Source organism: Jaculus jaculus, chromosome 16 (assembly GCF_020740685.1).
Source record: "Jaculus jaculus isolate mJacJac1 chromosome 16, mJacJac1.mat.Y.cur, whole genome shotgun sequence".
NCBI classification, from domain to species: Eukaryota; Metazoa; Chordata; class Mammalia; order Rodentia; family Dipodidae; genus Jaculus; species Jaculus jaculus.
In genome coordinates this window covers 58,823,188-58,841,415 of record NC_059117.1, presented here as the reverse complement: position 1 = coordinate 58,841,415, position 18,228 = coordinate 58,823,188, and the positions used below count along the sequence as shown (strand labels likewise).

At 43.3% G+C, this 18,228-nt stretch overlaps 1 protein-coding gene and 1 non-coding gene across 2 annotated transcripts in view; one reads left to right on the top strand and one right to left on the bottom strand.

The window, feature by feature from the left end:
• Dnah12 (dynein axonemal heavy chain 12) overlaps positions 1 to 18,228 on the bottom strand; it is a 196,393-nt gene that overhangs the window by 146,388 nt on the left and 31,777 nt on the right. The window contains exons 11-17 of the mRNA XM_045135823.1: positions 17,469 to 17,560; positions 14,088 to 14,266; positions 9,326 to 9,461; positions 7,233 to 7,358; positions 5,196 to 5,330; positions 4,679 to 4,872; positions 3,516 to 3,756 (exon numbers count right to left, since the gene is read on the bottom strand). Of these exons, the coding sequence (XP_044991758.1) occupies positions 3,516 to 3,756; positions 4,679 to 4,872; positions 5,196 to 5,330; positions 7,233 to 7,358; positions 9,326 to 9,461; positions 14,088 to 14,266; positions 17,469 to 17,560 (1,103 nt within the window). The remainder of the gene's footprint in view (positions 1 to 3,515; positions 3,757 to 4,678; positions 4,873 to 5,195; positions 5,331 to 7,232; positions 7,359 to 9,325; positions 9,462 to 14,087; positions 14,267 to 17,468; positions 17,561 to 18,228) is intronic.
• On the top strand, positions 897 to 1,000 carry LOC123455402. Its single transcript, XR_006633891.1, has one exon. It is a non-coding gene; the product is annotated as a U6 spliceosomal RNA (small nuclear RNA).

Here is an 18,228-nt window from a genome sequence, read left to right as displayed (position 1 = left end):
TCCCTCTCTCTCTCTCTTTCCCAGGTGTTGTAGTGCATGCCTTTCATCCTAGCACTTGGCAGGTCAAGGTAGGAAAATCACTGGGAGTTCGAGGCTACCCTGAGACTACATAGTGAATTCCAGGTCAGCCTGGGCTAGCGTGAGATCCTATCTCAAAAAAAAAAAAAAAATTAAATAAAAAGGAAAGAAAGAAAAAGAAAAAAAAAAAAGAGGGGGCTAGAGAGATGGTTTAGTGGTTAAGGCTTGCCTGCAATGCCTAATGACCCAGGTTGATTCTCCAGTATGCATGTAAAGCCAGATGCACAAAGTGACACATGCATCTGGAGTTTGTTTGCAATCGATAGAGGACCTGGTGGGCCCATTTTCTTTATCTATCTGTCTGTCTGTCTGTCTGTCTGTCTATCTATCTATCTATCTATCTATCTATCTATCTATCTATCTGTATCTCTGCTTGAAAATAAATAGGTAAATAAAATATTTTTAAAAGATGTGGTTGGGGCACACTCTCCTGCTCCTGTTGTCCACCTTATGTGGGCCAGGGGGTGATGTCCACCCTCTGCTCATAGGAGCGTTTTCCCCTGCCATTGTGGCACTTCCCCTTGAGCCTGTAAGCCAAAATAAACCTCTTTTCCCATAAAAATAAATACATAAATAAATAAAAGATGTAATTGAAAGGATCTGGAAATGACACAGTGGATAAAGTACCTGTGTTTGGATCGCCAAACCCATATTGAAGAGGTAAAAAGAGCCAGGCATGGTGGCGCACGACTTTAATCCCAGCATTTGGGAGGTAGAGGTAGGAGGATCGCCGTGTGTTCAAGGCCACCCTGAGACTACCTTGTGGATTCCAGGTCAGCCTGGGCTGGAGTGAGACCCTACTTCAAAAAACCAACGAAGTGCTCACTTCGGCAGCACATATACCAAAATTGGAAGGATACAGAAATTAGCATGGCCTCTGTGCAAGGATGACAGGCAAATTCGTGAAGTGTTCCCTATTTTAAAAAAGCCGGGCCCAGTGGTGGAGCACACGCCGAGTCCTGCAGGGAATCCAGAGCCCGCTGGAGGGGGACCGTGGGAGCCCTGGCGATTGGCGTTCTCACCGCGTGGCCGGGAAGCACACGCTGCTGGGGGCCTTTCTGCAGGGCCTGCCCCGGCCAGGGAGGTCCAAGCATGGCCAGGCCAGGGTCTGCCAGCATCCCGGGAGCCATCCTGTTGCTGCTGGCTTCAAGAGAGGAAGGCCCTACCCCTGGGTTGCCCCTCCTGGGGCCTTGACTGTCTTGGTCCTTTTGTCAGTGTTGCCCAGTTTTTATTGAGAGCAACAGACAGAGAGAAAGAGGCAGATAGATAGAGAGAGAATGGGCACGCCAGGGCCTCCAGCCACTGCAAACGAATTCCAGACTCATGCACCCCCTTGTGCATCTGGCTAACGTGGGTCCTGGGGAGTCGAGCCTCGAACCGGGGTCCTTAGGCTTCACAGGCAAGCGCTTAAGTGTTAAGCCACCTCTCCAGCCCAAAATACTTTTTTATAAATACTTTATTACCTCTTAAAAAAAAAAAAAAGATAGCAGGGGTGGTGGTGCACGCCTTTAATCCCAGCACTCAGGGGACAGAGGTAGGAGGATTGCTGTGAGTTTGAGGCCATCCTGTGACTACATAGTGAATTCCAGGTCAGCCTGGGCCAGAGTGAGACCCTACCTCTAAAAAACAAAACAAAACAAAAGGATAAAAAGCTAGATGCTGAGTGGCATAGTGTGAGCATCTATAATCCCAGAGTGCCCACGAAGAACAACAAAGAGACCCTGCCTCAAACAAGGTGAAAGATGAGGATCAACATCTAAGGATGTCCTCAGACCTACACACACACAGCAAAAAAAAAAAAAAAAAAAGAAGAAGGAAGAAAGGGACAACAAAAGGAAAGAAGGAAGGAAGGAAAGAAGGAAAGGGGAAAGTCTCTTCTGTTTGTCCTTGTCCTTTCCTTCCAACCCTGAAATGTCCATCCCTTGCTTCTCCTCAAAATACCCATGCCTGGAATCGAAGGTGGGAGTTGGGTCAGAACTCAACCAATGGTTGAGGCAGGACAGAAAATTGTAAAACCACACTGATTATGCAGATCTCCACGTATTTCCTTTGTTTTTGTGAGACAAGGTCTTATTGGGTAGCCCAGAATGGCCTGGTACTTGTAATCCATCTGTCTCAGCCTTTGGATGCTGGGATCACAGATGTGTGCAGTGACATATCAATATGTAAAGACTCCATATTGTCTCAAAACACCCATTCCAGAGCCACAGGTCACAAGTCACTCATATGCTTAACCTCTTATGAGGAGAGTAGAGTCCTTTTCCACAGCTGGCTTAAAAGTACCACAAAAGGGCTGAAGAGATGACTTAGTGGTTAAGGCTCCTACCTGCAAAGCCTAATGACCTGGGTTCGATTCCCCAGTACCCAAGTAAGCAAGATGCTCAAGGTGACACATGGACCTGGAGTTCATTTGCAGTGGCTACTGGCCCTGACATGCCCATATTCTCTGTCTCTCTGTTTCCTTGCAAATAAGTAAAATAAAATAAAATAAACATTATTTAAGTGCCACAGAAAAACTATCATCAGCCTAGTTTGGGTTACGGGTTTATCCTTGAGCCAGTTACTAGAGCCAGATGTGTTGTGACCTGTAGCTCTGGGGTGGCTGTTTTAAGTTAATATGAAGTCTTCACATACTGACATATGACTGCACACACCTTTGGTCCCAACATCCAAAGGTTGAGGCGGACGGATTACAAGTTCCAGGCCATTCTGGGCTACCCAATGAGACCTTGCCCCACAAAGAAACAAGACAGTAAAAACAAATAAAGGAAATACAATGAGATCTGTGGTTTTATGATTTTTCTCTTCTGCCTCAACTTTTGGTCAAGGTCTGACTCATTCCCACCATCTTCCATCAGATGCTCACCGAGAATGGTTGTGCATAGGCGCGTGCGTGAAGCATACAAGGCTAGAGGGCGGGTTTTGCACAGGCCCAGCACACAACGTGAAGTTGAAGGGATATTGCAGTGGGAAAGAAGCTGAAAGCTGAACTGATGTGCTAAGAGTTAACTGCTGAGGAGCTGAACATCTCTCTGTCAGTAGCTGAAGGAATCACAAAGACAGAATTGTCCGGGGGGGGGGGGGGGCGGGGGCAAGGGGGAAGACCCAGAGGGAAGGACAGTTTAGACTAAAATAGAGCTCATGGTTAGGGTGACCTGACTACGTGATTCATATACATGTTGATTCATAGGTATGTTTTGAAAAATTGTTCTGAAGCACACAGACTGCACAAGCTAACTGTCACGTCCTGCTTCTGTAAACCAGCGGCCCGCTTGCTCACTCACCCCCCCACCCCAGCTAGGAACACTATAAAAGGAAAGTAAAATCTCAGCTTAACACCGAAGTTACTTTGGGGAGCCATCCCCACATAAGCTCCTCTACTTTCTCTCATGCTGGTGTTGGAGTGATCTTTTCAGAAAAGCTCTGCAACAATATACCTTAAAAACCTTGATCTGCTCCATGACCGTGGTGCACATGGCAATGGTAGGATTCTCCCTTACTTCTTCTTCGGGTCTCTCTTCCACCGTAGACTGTCTCCTTGCCTTTCTTTTTTCTTGTAATTCTTTCTTTTGCTTTGTCTGGAAAAACCTCAGGGTCTTAAACACTTCTCGGGAAAATTCATCTACATCAGCTTCCATGCTTTCACCGTTGAGGTCCAAAAACCCTCCATCCATCCACCTGGATTTCAAGAAAAGCAATATTTAACTTGGGTTTTTGGACTGGGAAGGGGTCTTGAGGACTTTAGATTAAACTCCTTGTTTTTGTAAAAGGGGTGACTGGGGCACACAGGTAGGAATGATAGAAGGGAGACAATTAAAATTACCTCTGTAGCCAGACATGGTGGTACACACCTTAAATCCCAGCACTCGGGAGGCAGAGGTAGGAGGATCACCATGAGTTTGAGGCCACCCTGAGACTACAGAGTGAATTTCAGGTCAGCCTGGGCTAGAGCAAGACATATTTTTTAAAATTTATTTATTTGCTTGTGTTTTGAGGGAGGGTCTCACTCTAGCCCAAGCTGACCTGAAATTCACTCTGTAGTCTCAGGGTGGCCTCGAACTCACAGCAGTCCCCCTACCTCAGCCTCCTGAGGGCTGGGATTAAAGGCGTGCGCAACCACACCCAGCAAGTCATACTTTTAAACCTTTAACAAAAAATATCTTGAATTTCACACATTCTTTTACAGTATTTGCTTGACTTGTTTTGCTTTTGTTTTTGTTTATTTGTTTTTCGAGGTAGGGTCTCACTCTAGCCCAGGCTGACCTGGAATTCACTATGAAGTCTCAGGGTGGCCTCGAACTCATGGCAATCCTACCTCTGCCTCCTCAGTGCTGGGATTAAAGGAGTGTGGCACCACGCCCACCTTGATTAACTTTTTTAACATATATATATATATATATTTATTTATTTGCAAGAGACAGATAGAATGGGCAAGCTAGGGCTTCCAGCCCCTGCAAATGAACTCCAGATGCATGTGCCACTTTGTCCATCTGGCTTTATGTGGGTACTGGGAAATTAGGCTTTGCAGGCAAGCGCCTTAACTGCTGAGCCATCTCTCCAGCTCTGCTTAATTTTTGAAAATTACATTATCAGAAATTACCGTTTTTCTGTTCGTTGCCACTTCAAGACAAAATTAAAAAACTTCTGATAGGGCTCGATGTTAACTTTCAACTTATCCAGCTCGGGGTACTTGGTCAGTTCCCACTTGAACAGCTCCTCCTCTTTATTAATGAACTGCACGGCTTCCTCCGACTCCTGGATGCGCTTCTGCAGCTGTCTGACATCTGTCACGTACTGAAAACAGACATGTTGTCAACTTGACAAATAGCCAAGCGATATACAAACAAGATTGCATGACCTAGTATAGGATATGTTCTTGTAGTTCCACAACACCTTTAAATATTAACTTCGTAACACTAGTATGATGATGAACAGAAGACATGGCTATGTCTGCTCTACAAATAGAAAACAGCACTTGGTAGCAGGCTTAAGAATCAAGTGAATCCATATGGCATAGGAAATGTTTGTTTGTTTGTTTTTCCCCATGTTAGGATGCATGTAAATATGCCGGTTCACCTTTGGGCTGGCCACAGTGACAACGCTAAAAGCTCTCAGACCTGCTGCATGCGCTCCAGCTCCGCAAACTCCATAAACTCCTCCATGCTGCGGGACTCTTTTTCTAATTCCAAAATCAGTTTCTCTCTCTTGGCAATTAGTTCATTTTCTCTTCTATGTTTAGCATTTTCAATGAGCTTTTTAAAATAAATAACAATCATGTTAATTGTTGTAGTACAAAGAAAAGAGTTACCGATAGTAATTCAAAGAAAAGTAAATACGAAAACATCATCTTCAGCTGGGCGTGGTGGCACACGCCTTTAATCCCAGCACTTGGGAGACATAGGTAGAAGGATCACCATGAGTTCGTGGCCACCCTGAGACTACGTAGTTAATTCCAGGTCAGCCTGGACCAGAGTGAGACCCTACCTCGAAAAACAAAACAAAACAAAATCATTTTCAATGACTGATACCAAACAAATTTTCCTGGATCATTAAATTGACTTTCACCAGCTCTTATTTATTAATTATACTTTAAGTCTTTCACATATTCTAAGATAATAATAAAAGCTATCGTTTATTGGGAGCTGGAGAAATGGCTAAGTGGTTAAGGTGCTTGCCTATAAAGCCAAAGGACCATGGTTCAATTCCTCAGGACCCATGTAAGCCAGATGCACATGGTAGCATATACATCTGGAGTTCACTTAAAGCACATGGAGGCCCTGGCCTCTCTCGCGCGCTCTCTTTCTCCCTCTTTTAAATAAATAAATAAAATAAAAATAATTTTTTTTAAAAAAAGCTACCATTTGGGCTGGAGAGATAGCTTAGTGGTTAAGGCATTTGCCTACAAAGCCAAAGGACCTAGGTTCGATTCCCCAGGACCCACGTAAGCCAGATGCACAAGGGGCACATGGGTCTGGAGTTCATTTGCAGTGGTTAGAGACCCTGGTATGCCCATTCTCTCTCTGTCTGTATCTCTCTCCTCTCTCTCTCTCTTTCTCCTTACAAATAGATAAATAATGTTTTTTTAAAAAGCTACCATTTATTGAATGTGCATGCCATGTCATGAGCTATTAAATATTTTCTCTACATTACTATTTTCTCTTCAAAGATGTAGAAGCTGGGGCATATGGAAATCAAGAGGCCATGTCCAAGATCACAGAATCATAAATGCTAAGGTCCAGATTACAACCTTGGTTTATTTTATTTTATTTTATTTTATTTTATTTTATTTTATTTTATTTATTTGAGAGTAATAGGCAGAGAGACAGAGAGTGAGCACGGGCACACCAGGGCCTCCAGCCACTGCAAATGAACTCCAGATGTGTGTGCCCTCTTGTGCATCTGGCTAACGTAGGTCCTGGGGAATTGAACCTGGGTCCTTTGGCTTTGCAGGCAAGTGCCTTAACCACTAAGCCATCTCTCCAGCCCAATCTTGGTTTATTTTATGGAAGTTCATGCTTTTCATTGTTACTCCATTCTACCTCCAAATTGAGGATCAACAGGTTTATTACTTTTTCAAATCCAGAACGACACTGAGTCTGATATGAAGTCCTAAATATGGCCAGGGATGGTGGTGCACACCTTTAATCCCAGCACTCAGGAGGCAGAGGTAGGAGGGTCACCATGAGTTCGAGGCCACCCTGAGACTACATAGTGAATTCTAGGTCAACCTGGGCTAGAGTGAGACCCTACCTCAAAATAATAATAATTAATAAAATAAGATAAAGTCCTAAATCTGGCCCTGTGATCTCAGTGAGGAAACCACTCAAGCTCTCCTAGTTTTGTCTTCATCACATGTAAAGTGGGCTGACAGGGCATATGGGGCTGTACTGCTCCTTAATAACCATGGGAAGAATTCATGCTTGCTCTCAGAACATTCTGGTTCTGACTCCTTCATTGTCAGCTCACACTTACCAATTCCTGTTAGTGAACCTGAAAAGCCAGTCCTGAGCTGGCACTGCCATAAATGGTGGCAGATTCAAACTTCGACCGACACATGAAATTTTACAGTCAGTAGGCAAGTAGGTACGAAAAGTAAGCCTGCACTCTGTACTTAAAATGTCAGAATACTAAATGTATACTTAAAATATATTTACCTCATCATTTTCATCAAAAATTGGGTTAATTTTCTTGGGCCACATGAGGACAGTTGCATTTAAGTTTAAGTCTTCTTGAGAAAACAGGAAAACGTCTAAAAAGTAACTCATTTGGCGTTTAGATTCCTATAAAAGAAACCCTAGATTTAACATATCACATAGGAAGTCCAAGACATTATGAAAGAGTACAGCCAACAATCTCTAACAGTCTTTCAAATTTCAGTGTGACTCTATTAATTAATATTTTATGCACTGCCCAAATCACATAAATATCTCAATAGCTATAGTATATATATTTTTAATTTTTTTTAAAGTTTTTATTTGTTTATTTGAGAGCAACAGACAGAGAAAGAGGCAAAGAGAAAGAGAGAGAGAATGGGCGCGCTAGGACTTCCAGCCTCTGCAAACAAACTCCAGATGCATGCAACCCCTTGTACATCTGACTAACGTGGGTCCTGGGGAATTGAGCCTGGAACTGGGGTCCTAAGGCTTCACAAGCAAGCACTTAACCACTAAGCCATCTCTCCAACCCAAGCTATAGTATATTTATTTTGGCTTTGGGACAGAAAATTGTATTTTTATATGGGCTTTCAAGCTCTTTAAAAGTTTTCACAGAGTTGACTTCATATGAAGATGTCCTTGGGCTCCCTTGAGTATGATTTGAAAAGGTGATCCAATACTTGAAGCTTGCTTTGTTGTTGTTTTTATTTTAATTTTTATTTATTTATTTGAGAGTGACAGACGGAGTGAGAAAGAGACAGAAAGAGAGAGAGAATGGGCACGCCAGGGCTACCAGCCACTGCAAACGAACTCCAGAAGCGTGTGCCTCCTTGTGCATCTGGCTAACGTGGGTCCTGGGGAATTGAGCCTCGAACTGGGGTTGTTAAGCTTCACAGGCAAGCGCTTAACCGCTAAGCCATCTCTCCAGCCCTTGAAGCTTGCTTTGTAAAAATTTTTACATTCTTGGCCTGGAGAGATGGATCAGAGGTTAAGGCACTTGCCTGCAAAGCCTACAGACTAAGGTTTGACTCCCCAGTACCCATGTAGGACAGATGCACAAAGTGGCACATGTGTCTGGAGTACATGTGCAGTGGCTACAGGCCCTGGTGTGCCCATTCTGTGTGTGTGTGTGTGTGTGTGTGTGTGTGTGTGTGCCTTTTTCTCTCTCTCAATAAATAAATATATCATTTTTAAAATATTTAAAGAAGTTCTATACTGAACTGTGCACTTAAATGCAGTGACAGTGGCTGACACGGTGGCACACCTATGATCCCAGCACTCAAAAGGCTGACACAGACAGCTCATGAATGTGATCTCAGTGATCACATGGCTCATGAGGCCAATTTGGCCTATATAATGAGATTCTGTCTAAAAAACAACAGGGCTGGAGGGATTTTTCAGTGGCTAAGGTGCTTGCCTACAAAGCCTAACAACCTGTGTTCAATTCCCAGTATCTGTGTAAAAGCCAGATGCACAAGGTGGTACACGCATCTGGAGTTTGTTTGCAGCAGCTGGAGGCCCTGGCATACCCATTCTCTCTCTCTCTCTCTCTCCCTCTCTTTCTCTCTCTCGTTCTCTTTTCACAAATAAATCAAAATATTTTTGAACTCCATATTGTTTAAGAATACTTATCAGCAAAACTGAAGAAAATCAAAATATATCTACTGTGAATGTCAAGTGGAAGCTCCTAGGGGAAGGAGGAAGAGAAAAGAAGTGGGGCTGGTTAGGAACTCATACACAGGGGTTATCCTGGTTTTTAAAAATAGTTTATTTATTTATTTACACACACAGAGAGAGAATGGGCCTCTAGCCACTGCAAACAAACTCCAGATATACAAGCACCACTTTGTGCATCTGGCTTTCCGTGGGTACTGGGGAATCGAACCTGGGGTTATTAAGTTTTGCAGGCAAGTACCTTAACTGCTGAGCCATCTCCAGCCCCTATCCTGGTTTTTGAACTGGGTGGTAGTGACATCGACAACTCACTCCAGAATGATTTGTCTCCAACTCAGTGTTTTTCGACATTCTGAACATTGCCACAATATTTCCCAGTAGAGAAAAACTACTTAAAAGATATACATGTAGTTTCTTACCTGGATCCTCAGGGCTAAGTCATGGATTCCGGAAATCCGAGCTTTTTCTATGTAAGCTATCAGCTCCATCATTTCTTCTGTCGTCTCAGGAACTCTTAATGCATGCTCCTTAATCGCTTCAAATTCGCTGCAAATGCTGACACAGTTCTCTGGGTTACTATGCTGATGATAGCTAGTGCCCGATCGTGTCAATACCTATGTGCTGTGACTGTCATAAAGCAGGAACTGCTTATCCTCAAAAGAACTGGTGAACCTGGCTGGTATCTCATATATCATAGGTCAAGAAAAGCCTATACAAAGTATGGGCTGAAGCATTTGCTCTGAAGTTAAGGTGTTTACCCATAAAGCCTAATGACCTGAGTTCAATTCCCCAGTACTCACGTAAAGCCAGATGCACAGTGGCCCATGCGTCTGGAATTTGTTTACAGTGGCTGGTGGCCCTGGTTTACCCATTCTCTCTCTCTCTCTCTCTCTATCTCTCCCTCTCCCTCCCTCTCTCTATCTTTCTGACAGGCATGTGGTAGACACCTCTAATCCCAGCACTCAGGAGGCTGAGGAATTTGAGGCTAGTGAGACGAATTCCAGGTCACCCTGGGCTAGAGTGAGAACCTACCTTGAAAAACAAACCACCCCCGCCAAAAAAAAAACCTATACAAAAATCGTACTTTCATATGAAATTATAGCATATCTAAAACTTGGTTTTGGTGGTGTGTGTGTGTGTGTGTGTGTGTGTGTGTGTGTGTGTGTCACAGCACATGAGTGGAGACCAAAGGATAACTCAAGGTGTTCGGTGCTCTCCTTCCACCCTGTTGGAGACGGCCTCTCTTCTTGTTGCTGTTGTTGTTTTAACTTTATTTTATCTTATATATTTGAAAGAGAGAGAAAAAAGTGCAAATGGGCATGTCAGGGCCTTCAGCCACTGCAAAGGAATTCCAAACACATGTGCCACCTTATGCATCTGGCTAACATGGGTCCTGAGAAATTGAACCTGGGTCCTTTGGCTTTGCAGGCAAGTACCTTAACCACTAAGCCAACTCTCCAGGCCTCTCTTGTTTTTGCTACTGTGAATGCCAGTCTAGCTGGCCTGTGAGTTTCAGGATTCTGCTGGCTCCTTCTCCCATTACCATAGGTGTACTGGGATTGCAGACATGTGTACCATTTTGCGTCCAGCTTGACATGGGTTCTGGGGATTTGAACTCTGGTCATCAGGCTTGCAGAACAAGCACTTTTACCCATTGAGCCATCTCCCCAGCCCTCAAGGTATAGCCCAGGCAGGCCTCAAACTTGTGATCCTACTGCCTCATCTTCATCATTGGCCTACTGGTATACACCATGATCTAGTCTGGTGATCTCAAGAGTTAGGGCTGGGGAGATGGCTCAGCGGGTAAGAGCTTGAGCTTGCTAGGCAAGCATGAGGACCTGAGTTGGATCCCCAGCACCCATGTAAAAAGCCAGGCATGGGGGCTAGAGAGATGACTTAGCAGTTAAGGTGCTTGCTGGCAAAGCCAAAAGTCCTAGGTCCAATTCCCCAGTACCCACATAAAACTAGATGCACAAGGTGGTACATGTGTCTGGAATTCACTTTCAGTGGCTGAATGCTCGAGTGCACCCATTCCTTCTCTCTCTCTCTCTCTTCCCTGTCAAATAAATAAATAAAAGTATTTTAAATTTTTTTTAAAGGGAGCCAGATGTGGTGGTGCATGCCTTTAATCCCAGCACTTGGGAGGCAAAGGTAGGAGGATCTCTGAGTTTGAGGCCACCCTGAGACTACATAGTGAATACATAGTGAATTCCAGGTCATCATGAGCTAGAGTGAGACCCTACCTTGGGGGAAAAAATTTTTTTAAAGGGACAGGGCACACGTTTAATCCCAGCACATTGGAAAGAGGGGCAGGTGGATCACCATGAGTTTGAGGCCACCCTGAGACTACATAGTGAATTCCAGGTCAACTTGGGCTAGAGTGAAACCCTACCTTGAACCCTCCCGCAAAAAAAAAAAAATTAAAAGAGCTAGAGAGATGGTTTAGTTGTTAGGGCACTTGCCTGTGAAGGCTAAGGACACAGGTTTGATTCCCCAGGATCCATATAAACCAGATGCACAAGGTGGCCCATGAGTCTGGAATTTGTTTGTGGTCGCTGAAGCCCCTGACATGTCCATTCTCTATATCTACCTATCTATCTACCTTTCTCTCTCTCTCATACACAAATCAATAAAATAAAATAAAAATTAATTAAATTAAATGTGGATATTTCATTTAGATTGTGCAGGAGTAGTTATATTAGTTGTTCTAAAAATGTGCCATGGAAAGTTCTAAACATTAGCACCAAAGAAGCCTAAGACTTGCCCTGGTGAAGCTTACATTCAAGGAAAGAGACAAAGCACATAGGCATATAAAAATCTTAAGTAGTGGACTGGAGGGATGGCTTAGTGGTTATGGCCTTTGCCTGCAAGGCCAAAGGACCCAAGTTCGATTTCCCAGGACCCATGTTATCCAGATGCACAAGGGGGCACATGCATCTAGAGTTCGTTTGCAGTGGTTGGAGGCCCTGGTGCACCCATTTTCTCCCTCTCTCTCTCTCTCTTTCTCTGTCAAATAGATAAATAATAAAATATTTTTTTAAAAAATCTTAAGTAGTAAAGTGCTATAGGACTGAACATAATAGTCATGCCTATAATCTCAGCACTGTGGGGCAGGAGGGTAGTGAGTTACAGGCCAGCCTGGTCTATATCATAAGACTCTTATTTTAAAAATGAAATGTGGGCTGGACAGATAGCTCAGCAGTTAAAGGTGCTTGTTTGCTGCCTTGGGTACAATTCCCCAGTACCCATGTAAAGCCATATACACAAAGTGGTGCATGCATCTGGAGTTCCTTTACAGGGGAAAGAGGCCCTGGTGTACCCATTCTGCCCCCCCCCACCCTTGTCTCTCTGTGTGTGTATATTTGTGTGTGTCTCAAATAGATGATTCAATACGTAAATATTTTAACACTTAATTTATTTGAGAGACAGAGAGAGAGAGAGAGAGAGAAAACAACACCACCAGGGCCTCTAACCAATGCAAATGAACTCCAGATGCATGTACCATCTTGTGTATCTGGCTTACATGAGTACTTGGGGAACCAAACCTGGATCCTTTGGCGCTGCAGGCAAGCACCTTAACTGCTAAACCATCTCTCCAGCTCTCAATACATATTTGTCAATAATTCTTTTTATAATTATTTACTTGAGAGAGAGAAAGGGACGGAAAGAGGATGGGCACTCCAGGGCCTCTAGTCACTGCAAATGGACTCCAGACACATGTGCCACCTTGTACATCTAGTTTATGTGGTCCTGGAGAATTGAACCTGGGTCTTTGGGTTTTGCAGTCAAGCACCTTAACTGCTAAGCCATCTCTTTAGCCCAATACATAAATTTTTTTTTGTTTATTCGTATTTATTTGAGAGCGACAGATAGAGAGAGAAACAGGCAGAGAGAAAGAGAGAATGGACGTGCCAGGGCTTCCAGCCACTGCAAACGAACTCCAGATGCATGTGTCCCCTTGTGCCTCTGGCTAACGTGGGTCCTGGGGAATCGAGCCTCAAACTGGGGTCCTTAGGCTTCACAGGCAAGCGCTTAACAGCTAAGCCATCTCTCCAGCCCAACATAAATATTTTTAAAAAATGAAATAAAATTGCCAGGCATGGTGGTTGCACACCTTTAAATCCCAGCACTCAGGAGGCAGAGGTAAAAGGATGTTGTGAGTTCAAGGCCAACTTGAGACTACAGAGTGAATTCCAGGTCAGCTTGGGCTAAAGAGAGACCCTACCTCAATAAGTAAATAAATAAAATAATAAAATGTATTGGGGACTGGAAAGATGGCTCAGCTGTTAAAGTGCTTGCTTGTAAAGCCTGTCATTCCAGGTTCAATTCCTAAGCCACCCAGATACAAAAAGTGGCCTAAGTGTCTATTGTTCCTTTGCAGCAGCAAGAGGCCCTGGCACTCCCTCCTTCCCCTCCCAGCCACCATACACAGGCACACAAATAAATAAATAATTTAAAAACTAAAATGTAGGGGCTGGAGAGATTGATCAGTGGTTAAAGGTGCTTGATTGCAAAACCTAGAGGCCCAGGTTTGATTCCCTAATACCCATGTAAAGCCAGAAGCACTAAGTGGTACATGTACCTGGTGTTCATTTGCAGGGGCAGAAGGTCCTGACATGCCCATTCTGTCTGTCTCTCTTTCACATACACAATAAATAATTTTAAAATTAAAATAAATAAAATGTACTATGAAGCAGAATAAAACACAAAAGGGAAAATAATTAAATATCAGGGAGCTAGAGAGATTGCTTAGTGGTTTAAGTGCTTTCTTGCAATACCTAAGGACCTGTGTTCGACTCCCCAGGTCCCATGTAAGCCAGACACACATGGTGGCACAAGCATCTAGAGTTTCATCACCGTGGCTGGAGGCCCTGGCATTCCAATACTCCTCTCTCTCAAAATATATATTTATTTATTTATTTGAGAGACAGAATGTGAGTGAGTATGAATATACCAGAGCCTCTTACCACTGCCAATCAACTTTAGATTCATGTGCCACTTGGTATATCTGGTTTTAGGTGGGTACTGAGGAATCAAATTCAGGTCTTCCGGCTTTACAAGCAAATACCTTTAACCACTGAGCCACCATTCCAGTCCCTGCTCTTTTGTTTTTAAATAAGAATAATTTTGATGAAATGCTTCTTTTGGCCCTATTCTTCTGAGTATGATAATTCTACTTACGCTTCATTTTCTTTCTTGTGTTTTGAAGCAATGTTGTTTAACAGTATGTTTGCAAAGTCTTTTGCCTTGTTTGTCAGGCCTATCTTCAAGTCTTCACAATCCAGACGCACCATGGGGAAATGAACCCACTGAGGCAAGAGCATGATTTCTGAGGCAAGACTGAAAAATTTTTCTATAAACTTTAAAAAAGAGAGTTTTAAACAAACAAAACAAGGTTAGAAATTTCAAATTTATAAATGACTTTCTAATAGTGTATTGTGGTAAAATTCTTAGTTTTAGAATATAAATGTCAACACATTTATTTTCACTAAGTAATTTTCCCCTTTGTTACACAAATCTCCCCCCACCCTTTGATGCCAGGGAATGAACCTATTGCCTCAGGATACTAACCATATACTTCACCACTGAGCTTCATCAACCGCCCATACATCTTTTTGTTCCTATTATTTCACTAAGGAATTTGTTAATCATGTGTGATCATGTGTGATGCCATGTATAACACCAAAATCTAGACATTTCACAAAGGATCCTCAATAATTTCCCTCAATAGTTTATTTTTTCTTTTTAGTTTACTTTTTCGAGGTAGGGTCTCACTCTACCACACGGTGACATGGAATTCACTATGTAGTCTCAAGCCTTGAACTCACGGTGATCCTCCTACCTCTGCCTCCCGAGTGCTGGGATTAAAGGTGTGTGCACAGTAATAGTTATTTTTTAAATTATCCCCAGAGTCGACTTCTTTCTATATAGGAGCAAACCTCTATCACATGACAATTCTTTTAATTTCAATATATAATGTAGTAAGAGAAATATGAAAATTTAATGCAAAGCAGGATTTTTAATAAATGGTGCTGGCACATGTGACAGCCTTGAAGTTCTTAAGAATATAACATTAATATCTTTTGTCACATACAGAAATAAGTTTCAGTTTTCTCACTTAAACTTTTAAAAATCTTGCAAGAAATATTTAACTATATATGCCATCTTGAATTAAGAAAGAGCTTCTTGGGCTGGAGAGATGGCTTAGCAGTAAAACACTTGCCTGTGAAGCCTAAGGACCCTGGTTCGAGGCTCGATTCCCCAGGACCCACATAAGCCAGATGTATAAGGTAGCACATACATCTGGAGTTTGTTTGCAGTGGCTGGAGGCCTTGGTGCTCCCTTTCTTTCTCTCTCTCTCTCTCTCCTTCTCTCTCTCTCTCTCTCTCCCCCTCCCTCTCTCTCTCTCTCTCTCTCTCCCTCTCTCTCTTTCTCCCTCTCTCTCTCTCTCACTCCCTCTCTCTCTCTCTCTCTCTCTCTCTCTCTCTTTCTCTGTCTGAACTGGAATGAGACCCTACCTGGAAAAAAAAAAAGAAAAAATATTAATAGGGCTAGAGCTATGGCTCAGTGGCTAAAAGGCACTTGCTTGCAAAGCCTGACAGCCTGGGTTCAATTCCCACAGTAGCCATGTAAAGACAGTTGCATAAAGTGGCACATATGTCTGAAGTTCATTTGCAGTGACACTATGACCTTGTGCATCCATTCTCATTCAATATCTCTCTCCTTGCAAATAAATTAATAAAAATATTAATAAAAAATAGGTATAGCCAGGCATGGTGGTGCATGCCTTCAATCCTAGCACTTGGGAGGCAGAGGTAGGAGGATCACCATGAGTTCAGGGCCACCAACTACATAGTAAATTCCAGGTTAGCCTGAGCTAGAGTGAGACCCTACCTCGAAAAACAAATTAAAAAAAAAAAATCAGGCATACCTTTAGTTCCAGCATTCAGGAGGCTGAGGTAGGAGGATCTCTATGTGGTCAAAGCCAGCCTGGGATACAGGGTGAGTTCAGGGAAGCCTAGGCTAAAGTGAGACGCTACCTCAAAAAACAAACAAGGGCTGAAGAGATGGCTTGGCGGTTAAGGCATTTGCCTGCAAAGCGAAAGGATCCCAATTTAACTCTCCAGGACACAAATAAGCCAGATGCACAAGGGAGAGCATGCATCTGGAGTTTATTTGCAGATGTACAAGGTGGCACATACATCTGGAGTTTGTTTGCAGTGGCTGGAGGCCCTGGTGTGCCCATCCTCTCTCTCCACTTCTCTCTTTCTCCCCCCCCCCCGCAAATAAATAAGTAAATATATTTTAAAAAAGGAACCGGGTGTGGTGGCATATGACTTTAATCCCAGCACTTGGAAGGCCAAGGTAGGAGGATTACTGTGAGTTCAAGGCCACTCTGAGACCACATAGTAAATTCCAGGTCAGCCTGGGCTAGAGAGAGACATGACCTTGGGGAAAAAAGGCGGGGCAGGGGGGCTTGAGAGATGGCTTAACAATTAAGGTGCTTGCCTTCCAAGCCTACAGACCCAGGTTCAATTCCTCAGAACCCATGTAAGCCAGATGCAAAGTGGTACATGAGTCAAAAGTTCATTTGAAGTGGGCTGGAGGCCCTGGCATGCCCATTCTCTCTCTGTCCCTTTCTCTTTTCTTGCCTCTTTCTCTCTTTCTCAAATAAATAAATAAATAATGATTTATAAAAACTCTCCAGGTCCCACATAAGCCAGATGCACAAGGTGACACAGTGCTCAAGGTCACACATGCACACAAAATGGCCCATGCGCCTGGAGTTTAATTATAGTGACTGGAGGCCCTGACGTGCCAATTCTCTCTCTTTGTCTTGCTCTCGCTCTCTCACATAAGGGGCTGGAGGAATGGCTTAGTGGTTAAGGCATTTGTCTGCGAAGCCAAAGGACCCGGGTTCAATTCCCCATGTGAACCAGATGTACAAGGAGACACACACATCTAGAATTTGTTTGCATTGGCTGGAGGCCCTGGTGCATCCATGCTCTTTCTCTCTCTGTCACACTCAAATAAATTAAAAAAAGAAAAGGAAGATGAGTTCAAGGCTACTCTGAGACTACAGAGTGAATTCCAGATCAGCCTGGGCTCGAGCAAGACCCTACTGTGAGGGAGGGGGGATTATGTTTTGGGGCTGGAGAGATGGCTTAGCAATTATGGTGTTTGCCTGTGAGGCCTAAGGACCCAAGTTTATTCACCAGGACCCACATAAGCCAGATGCACAAGGGGGCGCATGCATCTGGAGTTCGCTTGCAGTGGCTAGAGGCCCTGGAATGCCCATTCTCTCTCTCTCTGTATCTCTTTTCTCTCTCTCTCTCTCTCTCTCTTTCTCTGCCCCCCTTACAAATAAATAAATAAAATTTTAAAATAAAAAAAAAATAGGCCAGTCTGTTGGGTTTGCCAGAAGCAGAAGGTGGCACATGCATCTGGAGTTTATCTGTAATGGCTGGAGGCCCTAGTATGCCCATTCTCTTCATCGGCCTCTTGCTCTCTCCCACCCCCTCTCTCAAATAAATAAATAAATAAAACAGATTGACTACTTACCTGTGTGTACTCATCAAAAGTATGTTCTTCATCCTGGAAAGCCTTCACCATGGTCACAGCAGTCCCATCAAGCAGCCAATTGTATTTTGTGACTGAAAATTAATACTCTACTTGAATCTGAACAATGCTTTTCATATAGTAAAATAGAATATCCTATAGAATAGGATCCCATAGTCAAATATTATTATGAACACAGTGCGAACACACAGGGATTGTGACATTAAAAGGAAAAGGATGAGTAAAAGAATAGATTTAGCAGCCATTGCTTTACATGCTAACCTAAACATTAATGCAGGGGCTTTTCCATTTCCAGAAATCCTGTCTTTCTTTTCTTTTCTCATCTAAGCGCTGAGCAGCAAGTTCCCCTTTGCCAAACCTCTAAGCTTTCCCTAAACTAAAATAAAATCCCGGGGCTAGAAATATGACTCAGCAGTTAAACACACTTGCTTGCAAAGCCTGTGGACCTTGGGTTCAATTCCCCAGTACCCATGTGCAGCTGCATCCAGAGATCATTTGCAGTGGCAGGAGGCCCTGGTATCTCTATATGCTCGCTTTCCTCTCTCGCTCTGTCTCTCTCTTTCTTTCTCTCTCTTTCTCTTATCTCCTCCCACCTTCCGCTTTTCTCATAAGTAAACAAAAAAGTTTTTTTGATAAGTAAAATCTCTGAAAATTAAACATTTTTAAAAATATTTAACAAGCAAGTCAAGGTAAATACATCTTAAGCAAAAATTCTCTCTCTCTCTCTCTCTCTCTCTCTCTC